Source organism: Zootoca vivipara, chromosome 2, assembly GCF_963506605.1.
Source record: "Zootoca vivipara chromosome 2, rZooViv1.1, whole genome shotgun sequence".
Lineage (NCBI taxonomy): Eukaryota > Metazoa > Chordata > Lepidosauria > Squamata > Lacertidae > Zootoca > Zootoca vivipara.
In genome coordinates this window covers 9,511,292-9,532,112 of record NC_083277.1, presented here as the reverse complement: position 1 = coordinate 9,532,112, position 20,821 = coordinate 9,511,292, and the positions used below count along the sequence as shown (strand labels likewise).

At 48.2% G+C, this 20,821-nt stretch overlaps 1 protein-coding gene across 1 annotated transcript; it reads right to left on the bottom strand.

Moving 5' to 3' along the window:
• Window positions 1-1,029: 1,029 nt before the first annotated feature.
• On the bottom strand, window positions 1,030-19,574 carry LOC118081515 (uncharacterized). The gene is made up of 8 exons (XM_060270933.1): window positions 19,202-19,574; window positions 16,967-17,676; window positions 15,223-15,355; window positions 13,314-14,197; window positions 8,069-8,306; window positions 5,673-6,340; window positions 4,189-4,312; window positions 1,030-2,996 (listed from the first exon to the last, which is right to left on the bottom strand). Exons 1-8 carry the CDS (start codon window positions 19,407-19,409, stop codon window positions 1,270-1,272), a joined length of 4,692 nt encoding a protein of 1,563 aa, XP_060126916.1. The 5' UTR covers window positions 19,410-19,574; the 3' UTR covers window positions 1,030-1,269.
• Window positions 19,575-20,821: the final 1,247 nt, after the last annotated feature.

Below are 20,821 nucleotides of genomic sequence, written 5' to 3'. Positions count from 1 at the left end.
CAGCTCCGAGGGCCTTCTGGCGGTTCCCTCACTGCAAGAAGTGAGGTTACAGGGAACCAGGCAGAGGGCCTTTTCAGTAGTGGCGCCCACCCTGTGGAACACCCTCCCGTCAGATGTCAAGGAGATAAAAAGCTATCTGACTTTTAGAAGACATCTGAAGGCAACCCTGTTGAGGGATGTTTTTAATGGTTGAAGTTTAACTGTGGTTAGTGTTAGGGTTATAATTTGTGGGACGCCGCCCAGAGTGGCTGAGGCAACCTAGTCAGATGGGTAGCACATACAGTGGTACCTCGGTTTTTTGAATGTAATCCATTCCAGAAGACCATTTGAGCTCCGAAACATTTGAAAACCGAAAACTCAATACAGAAGCCTCTATACAGAAAACTCAACACGGAAGCAGTGTGGCATGTTTGACTTCCGAGGCGTGTTCGAAAACAGAAGCATTTACTTCCGGGTTTACGGCGTTCGAAAACTGAAGCGTTCAACAATGGAAGCATTCAAAAACGGAGGTACCACTGTAATAATAATATGTTGTTGTTAACCCATCAAACTTGATGGCCATGGTCATGAGTAGACCTTGTTGTTGTTGTTTAGTCGTTTAGTCGTGTCCGACTCTTCGTGACCCCATGGACCATAGCACGCCAGGCACTCCTGTCTTGCACTGCCTCCCGCAGTTTGGTCAAACTCATGTTCGTAGCTTCGAGAACACTGTCCAACCATCTTGTCCTCTGTCGTCCCCTTCTCCTAGTGCCCTCAGTCTTTCCCAACATCAGGGTCTTTTCCAAGGATTCTTCTCTTCTCATGAGGTGGCCAAAGTATTGGAGCCTCAGCTTCACGATCTGTCCTTCCAGGGAGCACTCAGGGCTGATTTCCTTGAGTAGACCTTAGTTGGAAACAAAACGAAACAACTTGTGCAGGATTATTTTAATCCAATACCTTTTGCACCATAAGAGAGCTAGCGCCCCCACCCCACCCCAAGCCTCACCATCAGAAAGGAGCATAAAACAAAACCACACACAGACATTTGGAATTAAAACATTTATTTATTTTTTATAAAAAAAGAAAGGAAAGAATGAAAAAAGGTCAGTCAATGTCTCTTCTAAACCCACCTCTCTATGTTCTACCCACATCATGTAGCTCTATCCCTAACGTTACCCAACCAGGCAAAAATATCTGCAAAATCAGAGATGGGGAACCTTTGGCCTCCCAGAGCTTCCTGGACTTGAGTGGCCACCATGTTCCCCCGTGCATCCTTGGGAGGCCTGCCTCTCACACGTTCTCTCCTGTGTGGATTCTCATGTGCGTCCGGAGGTTTGAACTCTGGCTGAAGTTTTTCCCGCAGCCTGAGCACTTGTAGGGCTTCTCCCCGGTGTGCATGCGCCGGTGCACCCTCAGGGCAGAGCGAGAGTCAAAACTCTTGTCACAATCGAGGCACTTGTGCGGCTTCCCCGCTGTGTGGGCCCTCTGATGCTTGAGGAGCTCGGGCTCCTCGTTGTAGCTCCTGCCGCAGTCGGCGCACTTGAAGGGCCTCTCGCTCCGGTGGGCCTTGCGGTGCCCTGTCAGCGCTGAGATGCTGTCGAAGCACAGACCGCACTCCTTGCACTTGAAGGGCTTCTCCCCCGTGTGGATCCTCTGGTGCTTGATGAGCTGAGACTCCTTGTCATAGCTCTCGCTGCATTCCGTGCACTCAAACGGCTTTTTCCTGGTGTGGTTCTTGGCGTGCATCTGGTAGTTGCTTTCCCAGCGGAAGCACTTCCCGCACTCCAAGCACTGGAAGGGCCTCTCTCCTGTGTGCGTCCGTTCGTGGAGGTCAAGCATGGACCTCTGGGTGAAGCTCTTCTTGCACTGCGAGCACTGGAAGGGCTTCTCGCCCGTGTGCGTGGCCTTGTGGCGGATCAGGTGCGAGGACCTGCCATACCGCTTGCCGCACTCGGAACAGGCGTACGGCCGGTCGCCGGCGTGGTTCTTCATGTGCATCTTGATGCTGCTCTCCCAGCGGAAGCTCTTGCCGCACTCGGCACATTGGTAGGGCTTCCCTCCCATGTGGATCCTCCCATGGACAAACAGCTGCGAGCTCTGGCGGAAGCTCTTCCCGCACTCAGGGCACGGGTAGGGCTTCTCCCCCGTGTGCGTCCTCTCGTGGATGAGGAGGTCGTAGCGCCGGCTGAAGCTCTTCCCACAGTGCGAGCACTGGTGTGGCCTCTCCCCAGTGTGGATTCTCTTGTGAGTGATGAGGTGTGATCCTTGGCTGAAGCTCTTCCCGCACTCGGCGCATGTGTACGGCTTCTCCCCTGTGTGGCTCCTCTTGTGGGTGGTCAGGAGGCTCTTGTCGCCAAAGCATTTGTCACACTCAGAGCACTTGTAGCGCTTCTCCCCCGTGTGGGTCAGCTGGTGCCTCATCAGGTGGCCCCTCTTGACGAAGCACTTCCCGCAGTCGGCGCAGGTGAAGGGCCTCTCTCCCGTGTGGATTCTCTCGTGATCGGAAAGGATAGTGCTGGTGCTGAACATCTTCCCGCACGCCAAGCATTTGTACGGCTTCTGTCCTTCGTGGCTCCGGCTGTGCCTCACAAGGAGCGCTTTGTAGCCAAAGCCCTTGCCACAGTCCACACACTGGTAGGGCTTCTCTCCTGTGTGGATGGTCAGGTGGTTTGCCAGGACAGAGAGCCGGTCAAAGGTTTTCCCGCATTCAGAGCACACATGCACTTTTTTTTGCCTGCGGGCCAGCCGCCGCTTTGGGAGGTCAGAGCTCTGGCTGTGTCCTTCTCTGCGGTTGGGTCCCTCTGTTTCTCTCTCAAAGGACGTAGCTTCAGGAGAATTTCTGCCACCAAAAGGGTTTTCCCGAACCTGCTGGTTTCCAAATGTTTCTTGTGTGTTTGGTCCCTGAGAAATATTCCCGGTTGCTCCATCCAGTAATATCCCGTTGAGTTCACGTTGCTTGGGTCCTTTTGCCAGCTGAAATGTCTCCACCTCATCTTCCCTCACTTGCTGGTCACCTGCTGGAACAGAAAGAGGATCTTGGTTTCAGTCAAACATGGTCCATGGAAACGACAGTTGCTTCTACGGATTGTCTATTGTTCTTATGAATTGTGTCCAACGGTGTCATCACTCTGCTGGTGGAAAATATGTTTCTAGCTCACATTTCCCCCGCAAAGGCTCCCAAGGGCAGCAAACACCAAAGTGATAAAGCAGTACAATTAAATATGAGATAAAAACATATTTCAACCGTTTAAAATCAACGGCCTCTGCCTCCTCCCTCTCCTGTCTTGCTGTAGGAAATGGGAGGAAGTGGGAAAGGCCTGTTGGGAAGGGGAGCAGGAAACTACAGGGCTGCCAAGCTGTAGTCACTGCTGCCAGAGCCCCCTAAGTGTACCCCCCAAAAAATCATGGGGTCTAGTCTGTACCAGTAGTAGGCTACTTTGTGCCCTAGGCAAGGTTAACTACTCTCCCCCTCCCCCCCAAAGACTTGCTACTGTCAATTTTAAAAGCCAGATCTCTTGCAGAAAAAAATGAAAAGCACACAACTTGAAACTGTTAAATTTATTTTAAATTGCCAGAATAAGCGATGTAGCAATCTTTGATGAACTTTATCAAATAAGAAAGAAAACGCTTCGGCACGCAAATCATTTTGAATAATCTTGTAAATTGTGATGTTAAAATTTATGTAAAAGTTTCACACAGTTGGAAGTGTGTGCTTGTGTATCATGGAATTTCAAGCAGGGAGATCAGAAATGCAATATATATATATAAATACATGTTACAATGACATCAAAGGCCCTTAAATAAAACAAGTGTTGATGAGAACAGGAACGTCTTGGCGTTTAACACTCCAGGTGTTAGTTAGCTTCCCACTGCTGGGATGTGTGTGCTATCCTCAAGGGTGCTTTGGTTTTCATTTCCACAAGTCTGTGATCTCTGTTGTATACGAACTGCGGACAGAGGTTTTTTTTAGTCTTTTTGCAGAAACCGTCAGCATCCACCATCAAGAGGCTAATAGCCATTGATAGCCGTATCATCCCTGAATTTGCCTAATCACCTTTTTAAAGCTGATGAGCATCCCTACAAGATGTTATGATTCCTGTAGTTTAGCATGGGGCAAGGCCTCGGATGTTGGTCCGGGTGACAGGAAGCAGACAGGGACAGGTACTGCGGAACCCAGGTCCCAGCTGCCATCCCAGCAAGAAGGCTCACCCAGCAAGCAGGCTGCTCCCGTCTCTTCTTGCTTGGCCTCCCCTTGGAGGATCTGGTGAGGGTCTGATGGGCTCTGCTCCGATAAGGGAAAATCAACAGGGTCCTCCTTCAATGGTCCTGGGGGCTGAAAAAGAAGCGGGCAGGTTAGGGAGTTTTGCAGGGATGCTGTGGGGAATCCCCAGTCAATGCTACAGATATAATACGGTAAATGTCTAGAGTTCAAAGGTCTTCAAGTCTGGCTACCGAGAAGACGCAGGAAGTTAGCTGCTCTGCTGCATCATTCTGTGTGAACTGGAACATTAAAGAATGTTGGAGCCTTGTCTCAATGGCCAGGTTGAGACATAATGTCAGATTTAAAGGGGGGGAGACAAAGGCAAGATAAACTTTCAACAAACTGCAAGCCATTTACTGAATATAGTAAATATTTGCAGTTAATTAAGACACACTGAAGTTTTAACACCGTTTTAAGATTGAAGTTTGACAAAATTTAATCCATTGCCGGAAAGTTGTGCTATAGATTAACATTTCCCCTCTTCTTCCCCAAATACATTTGTAGCACACCCCAAGAATCCTGGGAAAAGTAGTTTGTTAAGGGCCCTGGGAATTGCTGCTCTGTGAGGGGTAAACAACAGTTCTCTCACACACACACACACACACCGGTATACATTTATTTATAATAAAACACAGCAAAATCTAATAACAGATGCTTAATAAAATGAAATAGATGTGGAGTAAAGGGGATATATAGAGCCAAACATATAGGAACAGAATTCCATACCAAAATCACATGCAATGAATTAATATCACGAAGTTCCAAGTAACACAAACATTCTCCTGCCCTTTACTCCTCCAGTTCGTTATAAAAAGGCTCCACTTCTCAATGAATGTCTGTCTACAACTTCAACGCTAAAACTTCAATCTCAACAACTTCAACCCTAAAAGAAGCTCAAAAAGCTCAACAACTTCAATACTAAAAAAAGGTCAACAACTTTGGACACCACTGGAACTCTGCCCCCTCTGGTTCTCACCATATATGTAAGCTAACCATACATACTGTGCTCCAAATTTTAGTTATCCATTTTCTCATAGATGGTTTTTCCAGAGGGTAGACAAAATAATGCCTTCATTGAGAAATAGAGCCTTTTCATAATGTACTGCAATAATAAAGTGCAGAGGAATGTAAACGCCTTTGCGTTACTTGTAACTTAGTTCCCATGATTCTTGGGGCGAGTGCTAAATATGCATTAAAATGTATGGCGTGGATGTGATCTTGCTCGTTTGTACTAAGCCACAGTTTCTTTTAGCATTCGATGAGAACCAGGCCAATATATGTACCTGCTGAGGAAAAAACAGGATGGGGGACAAACCCACAACTCATTGGCTCTGGCTTTCATTGGGAAGTGGCGCCACCTACTGTCGGGCTCCCTCCCTTCTGCCCTACCAGTCCCAAAGGGGCACCAGCCACACCGCTTAAAACGCCTCACCTTTTGCTCCCACTCTTCAGAGAGGGGAGGGAAGCCTTCGGCCAGTGCCATTGCTTGAGACATATTCTCGGGGCTGCGTTCCTGCACCCAGCTCTGCATCGCCAGAGGCAGGATGGTCAGGAATTGCTCCAAGACCACCAGCTCCAGCATCTGCTCCTTGGTGTGTCCCTCGGGCCTCAGCCACTGGCGGCAAACCTCCAGGAGCTGCCGGCCATTTTCTCGGGGGGTCTCCGCTTCTCGGTAGCGGAACTGCCGGAAGTGCCGGCATCGTGCCTCCAAGTCTTCTTCATCTGGAATCTCTTCCTTCACTTTCCCGGAGGCTTCTGGGCTCATGTAGGCCTCGGGGAGGCCTCCCCCTGGATCTGGGGCCTGCTCTCCTCTAGGCCACTGGCCAGCATCAGCTGCCCTCTTGAAAGAAGGGTGGAAAACAGCAGCGTCGTTCCACAAGGAACTTTCCTCCATCAGGTGGGGGTTTCTCAGCCCAAAATTAGGAGACTGCATCATCTTCAAGAGTTCCTGCCACAGGGGTTCCCCCATCGCTCCTGGAGGCACCCCTGTCCAGAATTCCCGGACCGTTCTGATCTGGATATCGTGAGGGGCCGGCCCACCTGCCTCTGACTTCTCCCCAGGTTGCGCTGAGTCGTGCTCCTCCATCTTCGTTCCTTGTGCTGCAAACAAAATCAGCATTGAAAAGTGTGAAGTCATGTGTGATGGATGGCGGGAGCTACTCATTCAGGGAACTTAAGAAGAGAAGCTCCGCTGGGTTAGAACAAGGGCCCATCTCAGACAACATCCTGGTTCCGCCAGTGGCCCACGAGCTAATAGAAGGGCAACAGCCGCTGAAGCTCCCCAGTGGCTGGTATTCAGAGGCAGGCTGCCTCTAGAACAGAGTTTCCCAAACTTGGGTTTCCATCTGTTTTTGGACTATAATTCCCACCATCCCTGACCACTGATCCTGCTAGCTAGAGATGATGGGAGTTGTAGTCCAGTAAGAGCTGGAGACCCAAGTTTGGGAAACCCTGCTCTAGAACATAAGCAGAGTCCTGCTCAATTGTGCCAATGGCCCTTCTAGTACAGCATACTTTGTCACAGTGGCCGAGCAGATCCCTCAATGGGAGCCCCGCAAGCAAGACCCGAGTCATTCCACCTGTGGTTCCCAGCAACTGGTACCCAGGCATATTGCCTCTGGCAGCATAGGCAGAGCCTAGCCATCCCTTTTCATATTCATTCATTTATTCATTCATTCAGTTACAGGTAGGTAGCCGTGTTGGTCTGCTGTAGTAAAAACAAATTCCAATAAATTAAAACACTGTGTTTGTTCGATTTTTTTTTTAAAAAAACCTTCCAGTAGCACCTTAGAGACCAACTAAGTTTGTTATTGGTATGAGCTTTTGTGTGCATGCACACTTCTTCAGATACACTGAAACAGAAGTCACCACGCCCTTATATATAGTGAGAGGGTGGGGAGGAGTACTACTCAGAAGGGTGGTGGGAATGGGTGATTGGCTGATAGGTGTGGTAAACCTGTTGAACGACTGTTAATGACTGCAATTGGTCTTCCAGGAAAAAGCAAGGGGATTAGATGGCTAGAAATGGCTTTATCATGTAAAATGAAATAAGAATCCAATGTCTCTATTCAGACCAAGTCTCTCCATGGTTTTAAGTTTGGTAGTAAGTTGCAATTCAGCAACTTCTCTTTCCAGTCTATTTCTGAAATTATTTTGTAATAAGACAGCTACTTTGAGATCTTGTATAGAATGTCCTGGGAGATGGAAGTGTTCTCCTACTGGTTTCTCTGTCCCCTGATTCTGTTTCTCTGTCTTGGAATCACATGATAAAGCTATTTTTAGCCATCTCACCCCTTGCTTTTTCCTGTCTCTCTTCTCTTCCTGTAAGACCAATTGCACAGTCCTTAACAGTTGACTGGCAGCCTCTCTCCAGGGGTTTTAAACAGGGGTCTTTCCCCAGCCCTACCTGGGAATACCAGGGAGCTTTTGCATGCATAGAGGGAGACATTCAACTTCTTATGGGCTTGCACAGAATTCGAACCCAGGTTCAACCAGGAGTGAGAATCACACAAGCCTTCCCAGGGGTGCCAACCTGAATAAAATATTGGGGGAGAGGTGTGCAGGTAAGCCCCGACCGGCATAATCGATTGCACGCACAAAAAAGCCAAATAGTACCATGCCCCCCCCCAAATATCCTCAGTGCCGGCAGCATTTTTCTTCTCCCTACTAAACAGGCTGAGATCTCTTACTGGGAATAAGCTGCCGGCCTGTGTCTCTGACCTGCTACAGGTGAGAATCTTTTATTTCGTAGGTGGGAGAAGCCTCTGCTTTCATCTTTCCAGCCAAGGATGCTTCGTCCCAGGCCAGCCCTCCTTGGTTTGCACTCACCTGATCCAGGAAGGCTTTGCATGGCGCTAGTCCTGCGAGTATGCGCGGCTTTCCCCCATCCACTCTTCTTTTCTTCTTCTTTATTCTTTTTGCAAAAATAAATGCAAAGAGATAAGGCGGATTTGATGGGCGGATTTGGAAATGCACCTCCTGGAAGGAGAGACCAGGCTGGGGAAAGCAGCCAACCTCCTCCCGGCTCCTCTTCTGCAAGCCGGCCGCGCCCGTCTAGAAATAAGAGCTCGGTGCGTTTAACCCCTTTCAACCCCACCTCTCAGCCCAGCGGCTCCTCCTCTTAAAATCGCCGCCCCCCAGAAGCACCGGCGGGGCGGGAGGATGCAGCGGTGGGGCATCGGATGACTCACTCGACCCGCGCCCACCTTCCCCGCCGTGTCTTAATTTTGCGCGGGAGAAGCTGCGCCGGTTGAATGCCTGCCTGCCTGCCCGCGATGCATAAAATGCAGGTTGGCTGCAGGGCAGGCACCGCTGCTAAGCTGAGAGCGGTGGCTTAACTTCTGAAAAGCGTCCTCAGGCTTTCTCAAGGGAGCCTTCGGCGCCCTTTGATTTCAGGGGAGGTGGGGGGGGGGGACAGGACTGGATGCTGCTTTAAGGTTGAAACGCCCTCGCACGCACACACGTGAAAGGCCCTGCCCATAGAAAGATAGCAGCAGAGGTTGGACGGCCATCTATCACAGATGCTTTAGTTGAGATTGCTGTACATTATTGCAGGGGGTTGGACTAGATGACCGTGGGGTATCTTCCAGCTCTGCAGTTCTATGATATTTTAAGATAAGGCATTGCAGATAGAAAACTAGCATGTCAGGACAAACAAGGCTCCTGAATGACTGTGTACAGCAGGCATCCCCAAACTGCGACCCTCCAGATGTTTTGGCCTACAACTCCCATGATCCCTAGCTAACAGGACCAGTGGCCAGGGATGATGGGAATTGTAGTCCAAAACATCTGGATGGCCGAAGTTTGGGGGTGCCTGCTCTAAAGCAATCCTGGTCAGCCTTTGGTCCTCCAGATGTTCTGGGATATAACGTTAATGACCACTGACCATTGGGTATAACTAATTAACACTGACCATTGGCTATGGTGGCGGATACTGACAGAAGTTGAAGCCACCAGCATCCCGAGGGCCATAGGTTCCCCTCCCCTAAAGAAAACCCTGCAAACCCCCCACCCCTGTGAAGATGAGTTTAGAAAGTGTGAATGGAGGTGTGTGGTAGGAAGAGTGGCTAATAATTGTCTGACATGTAATAATAATAATAATTTATTTATACCCCGCCCATCTGGCTGGTTTTTCCCATCCACTCTGGGCGTATTCCAATAAAATATTTAAAATACAATGTAATCCAGACCTGTCTATGTTTGGGTTCAATAGAACTAGCTTCCAATTGTGAGACCACAGAACTGCAGCCCCAGGTTGCTATTTCTGTTATGCATGGCTTAATTCAGGCATCCCCAAACTTCAGCCCTCCAGATGTTTTGGACTACAATTCCCATCTTCCCCGGCTACTGGTCCTGTTAGCTAGGGATCATGGGAGTTGCAGGCCAAAACATATGGAGGGCTGCAGTTTGGGGATGCCTGGTGTACAGGGATTGTTTTGTGGTTAGGAGCAGTTCATACATACAGACACATGACTTACGGTAACCTGTTTTGGGGCACTCCTTTTATTCTTATTCCATCTTTCTTTATTACAGTTCTATCCCACTTTTCCTCCAAGGTGCTCAAGGTGGCCTTCATTATCCTCTCTCTTCCCATTTTATGCTCAGATCAACCCTGTGAGGTTGGCTGGGCTGAGAGAAGACAGTGACCAGCCCAAAGTCACCCTGTGAGCTTCATGGCTGAGTGGGGATTTGAAACCCAGTCAGTCCCAGGACCTAGTCCAGCCCTCTAAGGCTTTTTATTAATATATGGATGACGTTCAGAGCCGAAAACAGGCTTGAGAGGACTGGATGTTGGCCAATAAAATCATTAATTTGTATAGCTGGAAGGGACCCAAAGTGTCATCTAGTCCAACCCCCAAAAAGGACATGTTTCAAAAAGGACATGTGTAAAAACAAAACAAAATACAAATGTGTAGACTGAATTTAAAAGCCAAATTTAAAACAAAGGTGCAATACAAAATTCCTAAAATGCTCATCCAACAGCACCATAAGAAGGCCAATTTCTTTTTTTAAAAAAATAATAAGAATTCCTATTTGATTTTACAAGTGTAAAGTTATAACAATGCCAAACCTTTAGAGATTTCTCTGAATCTCCAGACTTCACACCACCCCCTTCAAGGGTCTTAATGTTAACATTTTCAGCTGCATATTATTTCGTAATCCATAGTTTGTATTTCTCCATATTGTCTATATTGTTACAAGTGTTATTAAAATCCTGCTAATGTTTTCATCTGCTTACAGTGGTCTCCTAAATAAATTATAATTTTTTCCCATTCTTTCTTGGAGTTCTTGTCTTCTGTTTAACCCTGTTTAGGGAAGTTTTTAATGACTGATGTTTTAATGTATTTTTAATCTTTTGTTGGAAGCCGCCCAGAATGGCTGGGAAAACCCAGCCAGATTTGGAGGGGGGTATAAAAATAATAAATTTATTACTACGACGACTACTACTACTACTGTTGTTTAGTCGTTTAGTCGTGTCCGACTCTTCGTGACCCCATGGACCATAGCACGCCAGGCACTCCTGTCTTGCACTGCCTCCCACAATTTGGTCAAACTCATGTTCGTAGCTTCGAGAACACGCAACCATCTTGTCCTCTGTCGTCCCCTTCTCCTAGTGCCCACCATCTTTCCCAACACCAGGGTCTTTTCCAAGGATTCTTTTCTTCTCATTAAAAGGTTCTTTAATTTCTTGAAAGCCCAGAGAGCGAGCATCAGTGGCCAGCAGGGATGGAGGACGGTTGGATCCTAAGAGAAGCTCACGTAAAATTTCACAGGAGGAACCTTTCCTGTCCTTTAATTAGCCAGTCACAGACATTTGGCTGCAGGGGGGACAAATGTCTGGGGAAGTCTTGCCTTTCTTACAGGAAGGTGGCATGGGGGCCAACAGTAGGTGGAACCAGAATCAAGAGCAGGTAGAGGTGGAAACACACAGCCAACTATTCTGGTTTTGTTCCGATCCTCTCCTGTGCTGATTTCCATGAAAGTAAAATTGAGGCTGGAGGCAAGTAAAAAGGCAGGCCAGTCTGGGCTGGCTGAAAGCTATTTGATGCAGCAGTGCCCTATTGGCCCTAATGGGCTCGCCTCCATACTGCGTATAGGGAAAACTAAATGTCAGTGGGGAAAGACTGTAATTGAACCTCACTCATGCCATGTTTTGATTCTGCAAGGATTTTCTTCTCTTTTTGTGAGGATTACCATTCATGTGGGATAACCAACCTTCTATAACCAAGTCTAATTAATAGACAAAGTTATACCACAGAGTAAGCTGTCCTGCCAGGCTTAGCCTAGGTCACTCCCCCTCACCTTGGGAGGAAGGTAATCAAGCCTATTGTTGTACCCTCAAGTAACCTGAGAAACTCAGCATGTAAAGAGCTGGTTGCTCCAAGCTCAGGCCGCGTAACTCCAACAAGCCCCACTGAGTTCCTATACCAATAATTTAAGAACTTTCGCCACTGTAACAAAGCCATGTTTCCTGCCTGTGCAACCTTTTGTGAATGGTGTATGGAAAAGCACATGAACCTGTCCTTTGGAGAATTTGTAAGTAAACCATTTTTAACTTACCAAACGTGTGGTCTTTACTATACTAGGGAATGAGCATTGGAAGCTTGAAACCTTTAGTACAACCCATATTATTCCAAAACAATACATTTTATAAATGGAGGAGCATGATATCCTGAAATGCTACGAGCAACCCCCCATGGTCTGTCAAGGTGTGGTAGTGGTGGAAAGTCTGTGGATCCTATCAACCTTTTTCTAACACGAGGTATGGGTGTGTATAGCTGCTGTTGTACAAAGCCAGTCCTAGCCAAAACAAATAACTGGCTGTTAACTAAAAAGGCTGAGAAATGCCACTGAAGGTTTTGATCCAGTCTTGGTATAGCTGGTCAGTCTACCTGCAAGGAAGCTTATGGAGATGAGGGAAGTTGTAGCTCAGCAACATCAGGAGGGGCAAAGGTTTTCCTATCCCTTAAAAAAAAATCTTTATTTGCATATTTTAAAGGAATACAAAAAGAAAACACAAGGAGGTTATTATAATAATAATAACTCCCTGATGGAGTTGCTGATCATGTCCGAAGCTCAGTCTCACCTCTATCTCATAACTCAAATTTTAGGAGATTTCACTGTAGTGTGGAGGGTTGCAATTTGACATCCAGCTTGAGCTGATGAAAATTCAAACCTTTTTTTAAGAATCCCCCACATCCTCCTCCTAAGGAATTAAAAGATAGAATTTCACATTCCCAATGACAGTCTCCCTTTTGGTTGATCTCCCAGGGTTTATTTTCTGATACTGAATACAGACAAAGGCAACAGCTGATGTTTATCTCAAACAGTATATTTATATAGTTCCTGCAAGTAGGTAAGACTTGTGCTCATTGACCAAGGTTTCATGGCATTTTCACAATCCGAACACACTTCCAGACCCACTCCTGTTGCATACTGCATTTGAAGCCTGCACAACACGTGACACACAGATTCCTCGCCCATCAGCTGAGTGAGCCCAGATGTTACATAGCCCATGTACGGTGGCCTGCTGGGGCCTGCAAAAACAAGGCTGCTTGTTAAGTGCCTGGCAGGCCACCCGTACATGGCTAGCGTGTTCTGCTTGATGTGGCAGATCTTGCTTCTTGAAAACGTATGGTGGGAATCGCCAATGTGGTGCCTTCCACATGTTGCTGGACCAGCAGCTCCCATCACCCTCGTCCACTGGCCATTTTGGTTAGGGCTGATGGGGAGCTGAAGTCCAACAACATTTTCAGTGCATTCCTGATGTATGATGTTATCAGGGCCAGCATATTTTCACTCTGCATTAAAAGCAATGGCAAATCATTCCCACTCAGTAATGCATCAGGCCCAACAAACCACACCTTTTCAGTGCATCTCCTTGGTTGCTCTCGCCCTTCCTCTATAGGCCAAACTCTTTAGCTAGGACCGGTTTCTACACACTGAGCTGCCACAGGGGATCAGCATCACAAAGGGTGCACTTCCTGCCGCTGTCGATTCCCAAATAAAGCTCCAACCATGCTCTTTGAAGGATTTCTCCATCCTGCTTCTGTCCCCACCCCCTTGCGCTCTAATCATTGGGATGGCTCCTTTCCGGCACATATCCCACCAACGTATTTAAGGGCTGAGGGGCTAGGGGGGCCTCCCCTCCCTTTGGTGCGATCACGCGGTTCCTCCCGCCCTGCGCCGACTTTTTCATGCACAGCAAAGTGCAGTTGCCCAGGACCACATAACCCATCGCCGGGGCGTTTAAGTGGTTACCCTTCCGGCAGGTCTCCCGCTCGTGCTGGAGCAGCGATGCTCGGCGCCGGTAGCTCTTCCCACAGTCTTTGCAGCTGTATGGCCTTTCCCCAGTGTGGACCCGCTTGTGCTGGCTGAGGTTGGAGCTGGTACTGAAGCTTTTCCCGCAGTCTGTGCATTTGTGGGGTCGCTCCCCTGTGTGGATCTTCACGTGCCGGCGCAGCTGGGACTGGCAAGGCCACTTCTTCCCGCAGTAGGAGCACTCATACGATGGCGCCTTCTCCGGATGAGATATGTCGGGGCTCTGGGCAAAGCCTTTCCTGCACTCCGCCTTCTCGGGCATCTCATCGGGGATTCTCTCTTGGGAGGGCTTTTTGTTGAAGCGTAGAGCATCTTCCTCTCTGCACTCAAAGCCTTTCCTCAGGGTGCTTCCCAGAGGGTCTTCCTGAAGTTTCTTCACCCCCTGCCAACTTGCGGGCCCTTCAGACACCTGGAACAAAGCCCCCCTGCCCTTTTCCAAGGAGATCTCGCTAAGTTCCACTTCCTTGGGTATTTCTACATGAAGATTCTTCTCCTTAGTCTCAGTTCCAGATACAAACAGAGAATCCGGGGTAAATTCCCCTCGGGCTTTTTCTCTGGGCACCCAGCTTGCTTCAGCTTGCTCATGTCTCTCCAGCTGATAATTCTCCTCCTCATTCTCGCTAAGCTGCCCATCACCTAATAAAATAAAGAGAGAACAACAATGTGGGTCTAAGGAATAGTTCCCAATGTGGGCGGTGCTAGGGAGGGGTGCTAAGAGGCAAGTGGGTGGCAGGGCAGGCCCTAGAGGTCTCTATCGGACTTTGAAAAGCTGTGATTACTGGATCAAGTTCATCCATTTTGTTGAAGTAATTAAACTAAATAGTTTTAACTGGATTTTGAATAAATGCGCAATTGATTGTTACTGTTTAGAACCTTATTGTGTTACTGTCTTTTTTTGTGGCTTGTGCAAACCACTATTCTGAAGAATGCTTTTTATAGGGTAGGGGACACTGGAGTCATATGAGTTTATGGAATCAAGGGGGTGATGCCCTGAAACAGTTTTGGAACCACTGCTTTAAAGAATTTGATGTTTTTCCATTTAGAAAAAGCATGGAGCAGTGACAGGGGGTGGCATGAAAGAAGGCTAAAAAAAATAGGCAGGGGGTAGAAAAAGTCAGTATATCCATCTTCAATATTTTATCAGTTTATTTCATAAACTGTATATAACCACTTGATTGCGGGGGGGGGGGGACCCTCATAGAGGATTACAAAAAGAATAAAACAACAAAACTATCAGGAAGAAGAGAGTTTAAAACAACAATTTAAAACCATCAAAAATAACTGAAATCAACAATGAGTTAAAAAACAGGTTAATATTCAATGTCAATGTTCAACATGTCTTCATAGGCTTGCCTCAACAATGTTTTTAGCTGGCACCAAAAGGAGTATACAGTGAAGGCACCTGCCTGACATCAACAGTCAGTGAGTTCCAAAGTGTACGTTAAAATATAGATTTCTTGTAAATGCAGCAAGTCAAATTGCCCACTACCATGACCCCTCCACCCACTGGAGAAGTATCATTGGCATGAGAAGATAGATGTTCATCCCCATCCCCCGAGGAATGCCCCCCCCCTAAGGGAATGCCTCTCTCTTCACCAGATCTGGTTCCAATATGAGCCCGTTAAATCAGCCCCAGGCTCTTCTCTTCCAGCAACACTTACTGAGCAAGTTCGTCTCCCCATCACTGTCCTGCTCAACCGCTATGGGGAGCTGCAACTCTTCAGTGTCCGATGGGTCCTGTTCTGCCTTGGGGGAATTAACAATCACCTGCTCGAAAGGCTCCAGCTCCTGAAACTGAACAGGGGATACCATTCAGAAAACAGCCCTGCTAGATCAGGCCAACTCCAACTCCCATCAGGCCCAGCTAGGCCTAAGGTGATGGGAGCAGTAGTGGAGCAGCACCTGCAAGAGTTGCCATCTCGAGGACCACAGGTTGGGAAAGGCTTATCTATATAGCAGGTAACTATCTCATATGTATCAATGAGTCATTGTGGTATAACGGTTAGTGTTGGACTAGGACCTACGAGACAAAAGTTCAAATCCCCACTCAGTCATGAAGCTCATTGGGTGAGCTTGGGCCAGTTGCTTACTCTCACCCTAACCTACCTCACAGGGTTGTTGTGAGGAGGAATATGTAAGCCACCTTGAGCTCCTGGGAGGCAAGATGGGATAATAATGTAATTATTATTAATAATAATAATAATTCAGCACAACAGGCAACTAAATGTCCCCTTTAAACAAAAGGGGTTTTAAAAACTTCACCTGCCTCCATTGTTTATCCCAGCAACCTGGTATTACAAAGATAGACTGCCTCTGCACACGAAGGACTCCTTTAACTCAGAGGTGAGGAATCCTCCCGAATGGATTCCAATTCCCATCAGCCCCAGCCAGCACATGCCAACCATCAGGGATGGTGATTTATTAAATTTCTATACTGCCCATCTGAAAATCAGATGGTTTATAATATAAAAAATATAAGAATGCATATCATAATAATAAACAAAAACAATCCCCCCCGCAGTTTAAAAGGCTATAAAGTAAAGGTAAAGGGACCCCTGACCATTAGGTCCAGTCGTGACCGACTCTGGGGTTGCGCGCTCCACTCGCATTATTGGCCGAGGGAGCTGGCGTATAGCTTCCAGTTCATGTGGCCAGCATGACAAAGCCGCTTCTGGCAAACCAGAGCAGCACACGGAAACGCCGTTTACCTTCCCGCTGTAGCGGTTCCTATTTATCTACTTGCATTTTGACGTGCTTTCGAACTGCTAGGTTGCCAGGAGCTGGGACCGAGTAACGGGAGCTCACCCCGTCACAGGGATTCGAACCGCTGACCTTCTGATCAGCAAGCCCTAGGCTCAGTGGTTTAACCCACAGCGCCACCTGGGTCCCTTTAAAAGGCTATAGATTGTTTAATTAGTCAAAGGCTGGGAAAAGAGGACTGGTTTTTGTCTGTATGTAATGGAGGTGCCACTGCGGGAGGCAGTGCAAGACAGGAGTGTCTGGCATGCTGTGGTCCATGGGGTCACGAAGAGTCGGACACGACTAAACGACTAAACAACAACAACAATGGAGGCGCCAGGCAAGCCTCCCTGTGGAGAGCATCCCACAAATGGGGAGCCACTGCAGAAAAGGCCTGTTCTTACGTTGTCACACTGCGGACCTCTTGCAGAGGAGACACACAAAGAAGGGCCTCAGATGATGATCGCAGGGCTCAGGTTGCTTCATATGGGGAGACGTGGTCCTTGAGGTATGATTCAGTTTCCACACCCCTGATATAACTATTCCCCACCACAATGGCACAGAGAGGCATGATGTGCAACCTGGTAGAGAGATTAATTGCATGCAAGAGTAGGGTGCATTTCCTGTCTAAGTCTTCAGGATTGAGTCCAAGCAGAATGCACTCACCGGTTCTTCCCTCCTCTCCTGCCTCAGCAGGAAATCCTCCGCCAGGGCCACCGCCTGGGCGCAAGTCTGCGGGCAGCCTTCCCTGACCCAGTTCTGCATTTCCTGGGGCAGGACAGCTAGGAACTGCTCCAGGGTCACCAGCTCCAGGATCTGCTCCTTGCTGTGCCTCTCCGGCTTCAGCCACTGGCGGCAAAGCCCCTGGAGCCGCCTGCACACCTCGCGGGGGCCCTCAGCCTCCCAGTAGCAGAACCGCCGGAAGCACTGGCACCGAGTCTCCAGGCCAATGGGCTCTTCCTCCTCCATAATCTCTTCTTTCACTCTTGCAGGGGGATCTGGGCTGCTTTCATAGGTCTTCTGGAGGGCTTCTCGAGGTAGGCTGGGGAGAATCGGGGTGGCACTCTCTCTTCTCGGCCAAGAGGAGGCCCGGAATTCCTTTGGGCCTTCCCCTGAGTGGAGCAGAGACAGCTGTGAGGGTCTCCATCCTAAGCAAGGGGCCTGCATGGTCTTCAGGAACTCCTGCCACTGGGCCTCCCAGCACGGCTGCAGCCCCTCCTCGGGTTCCTGCTTAATTGGCTTTGGAGCCATCCCAGCCAGAAGCTCTGTGCTGGTCCCCACCTGGGTGACATGAATGTCTGTTTCGCCCTCCTCTGGCTTGTCCCCCTTTTCAGATCCATCAGAGTCCTGCTTCTCTGTTTTTATTTCTTTCTGCCCTGCGAATTAACAATCAGTGTCACAACAACAACAAATCTTTGACCTCATTTCACCACCTTCCTCCCAAAGGTGTTGAAAGTAATCTGTTGCTGAGGAAGGTTTATCAGCCCCTCATCAGGTACGGTAACTATTTAACTAGTCACAAGGACAGCAATCCAGCAATCATATGCCCTGTCTGGGGAGACCGTAAGAACACAAGACAAGCCTTCTGGATTGGGTCTATGGTCCTTCTAGTGCAGTATCCTGTTCTCACCTTGGCTAAGCAGATGCTTGTGGGAAGTCCGGGAGCAGGGCTCTGCCCGCCGCTCCCTGTGACTCCCAGCAGCTGGCAAACATTGCCTCTGACAGTGGAGTGATAACATAGCCCCCAGAGCTAGCAGCTATTGCTATTGCCTCTCTGTGGAGGTTGTAAAAGAGAAGCAGGTGCACTAAATGATCCGCCTCTTTCGACTGGGGCAGCCTCCACCCTGCAAGACGAGCCCTGATGGATCAGACCAAAAGACTGTGTAGTTCAGAATCCTTTTCACTCAGGTGCCAGACACATACATACAGGGTGCCTGCAAGCGAAGTATGATGGCAACAGGCCTCATGAAGAAATAAGAATGTGAAGTTCTGCTGGATCAGGCCACCTGGTTCAGGGCTCTTTTTATGTCCTTACTATTAGTCACTGCTTTTTTGTGGGAATGGGGAGGGCGAGTTCACCACAAAGTTTGTTTATTTATTTTTTTCTTTCAGGCCTAGTCGCAGTGCCACATGCGCACACACACCCCGGGCGGTGGGTGATTAATAAACTCAAGCTGACAGTGATCTGGATTAGAAATGACCACAGCTTTATTTATTACATATTTAGGTGGTATTTCTTTTGCTCAGGCATTCAGTGTATATCCATTTCAGCTCCTCCCAGACAAAAAAAACCCCAATTATTTAATTCTGAAAAGGTAAGGGAACTCAGTTCTTGCTAAACCACCCCACCCCACGTTGTTTATTCATAAACAACGTTTTCTGTTTGGGAAAGGCCATAGCTCAGTGGCAGAGCATCTGCTTTGCACACAGAAGGTTCCAGATTCTACCCCCCAAGTAATTCCAGGTAGGAAGGGGAGAGATCCCTGGAAGCTGCTGCCTGTCAGTGTGCAGACACAACTGAGCTAGCTGGACCAATAGTCTGACTCAGTGCACAGCAGCTTCCAATGTTCCTGCTGCTTGCAACCCCCCTTGGAAATGGATGGTTGCAACAAACATTGCACCCAGAGCCTCTCTTCCTTCCCCTCACCACCCCTAGCTTTGCTCCTGGTCCCAGTGAAATAACAACAACAACAACTTATTAACTTTGTATACCTCCCTATACCCCGCTGATGCCAGTGAAGGGGAGCGCCTTCTAAACTGGCGGGGGAAAGAGGCTTTAAAGTGCCTCTAGTTTGCAAAGCTCCCTCTCTGCAAGCATGGATTTTCTGCGGTCCACTCCCCACCCCCCCGCGCAAACATTCCGGTTCCTCTGAATTCTTTCCCCCCTTCCGTTAAACTCACCTTCCCTTTTCAGCCGTTGCATTGCACTCTTCGGGCGATCTGCAATCTGGCGATCTTGCACCTGTTTCCAGACTAGAAATAAAAATATATATGTGCAGAACTTAAAAGAGATGCAGCTGCAAGGAGAGGAAGCCGGAAGAGCGGTCCTCCGAGTTTTTGCATCTGTTGTGCCTTGCTGGGTCTCTCTAGGAAAGACATCTCTGTGCATTTAACCCCCCGCCCCTTTGGGCGATGCATAGGAGACACTAAAGCAAGAGAGGGGAACCCTTTTCAGCCAAAGGTTGCATTCGCTTGAGGGGAGTCGGGGCACATAGCAGCAGTGGGCGGGGCCAGAGGCGAAAGAGGGCGGAACAATGAATGCAAATTTCACCTTTTCTGCAGTAGGGCACCAGTATAAGATGGGGAGACACCTGGCTTGCCAGTAGCGGTCTTAGTGGACCACCAGCTTAACATGAATCAACAGTGTGATGCAGCAACAAAAGGAGCTAATGCTATTCTAGGCTGCAGTATCCAGATCAAGGGAAGTTATAAATACCATTCTATTCTGCCTTGGTCATAGCTGCCAAGTTTTCACTTTTCTCGCGAGGAAGCCTATTCAGCATAAGGGAAAATCCCTGTAAAAAAGGGATAACTTGGCAGCTATGGCCTTGGTCAGACCTGCTCCAAACGGTAGGACTCAAACCAATGGTTTCAAGTTACAAGAAAGGAGATTCCGACTAAACATCAGGAAGAACTTTCTGACAGGAAGAGCTGTTAGACAGTGGAACAGACTCTACTTCATTGGAGATTTTTAATATTTGCTTTAATTTGGATGAATTTCCCACCTTCTGATGAAGGGCTTATAAAATGTTCTAATTAATTGGGGTAATTAAAACTGAATGTGAGTGAAGCACAATGCTCGCAGCACCAAGTTCTCTGGAGGAAAGGCAGCATAATTAATAAACAGCTGTCAAGAAACAGAAATGCTTTATGTACTTTTCTTCTCAGGCTACTACTATAAAAGGAACAGGAATAAGTTTTGGGGGAAAGCTACAAGCTGGAATAACACCCTCCTCAAAACAAGCCCTGGAATAAATTCACATCTTCTTTTCTGTTTAAATGTTGATATATACAGCCAGAGGCTGGCTTGCTTGGAGTCCTGAAGAAAAGCTGTTTTCTAGGATTGCCTGTGGGCAGCAACCTTATTCACCTGTTGAATTTCTGTCTCTTATACAGAACTGCTGGTGGGGTGTGTGGGGCTGAGAGCTGTCAGCCCCAACATCAACCTGAGTAAAACTCTTTCCTCAACATGACTGGTTGCTTAATGGGAAATGATCATCGCAGACCAAGCACATGGGCCGCTTCCCAGGTGCAAGTCAAGTCGCCACCATCCTGAGTTTGCACCCTCTCCTCTACCACCAAGGCCAAAGGGAAGGCAAGCTGGTGAGGGGCCTGGCTTCTGGAATGCCCGGAGGCCCCGTTGCTACGGGCAACGCTTACAACAACAAAGCAATGGAACCCAAAGGGCAGCTTGGGAGAGCTGGATTACGAAGATACATATAATAAGCCAGAGACAGGAGGCTGGAGATACTTAAATCATTTTTTGAAATCCCCTCTTCACCCTCCCCCAAACAAAAGGGA

What these genes read in the sequence shown, in the direction of transcription:
- LOC118081515 (XM_060270933.1), bottom strand. Translation starts at nt 19,409, where the DNA reads ATGCACAGAGATGTCTTTCCTAGAGAGACCCAGCAAGGCACAACAGAT. An exon ending in GCAACGGCTGAAAAGGGAAG is followed by an intron (nt 17,677 to 19,201) that starts GTGAGTTTAACG and finishes GTTAATTCGCAG; the next exon opens with GGCAGAAAGAAATAAAAACA. An exon ending in AGGAGAGGAGGGAAGAACCG is followed by an intron (nt 15,356 to 16,966) that starts GTGAGTGCATTC and finishes TCCCCTGTTCAG; the next exon opens with TTTCAGGAGCTGGAGCCTTT.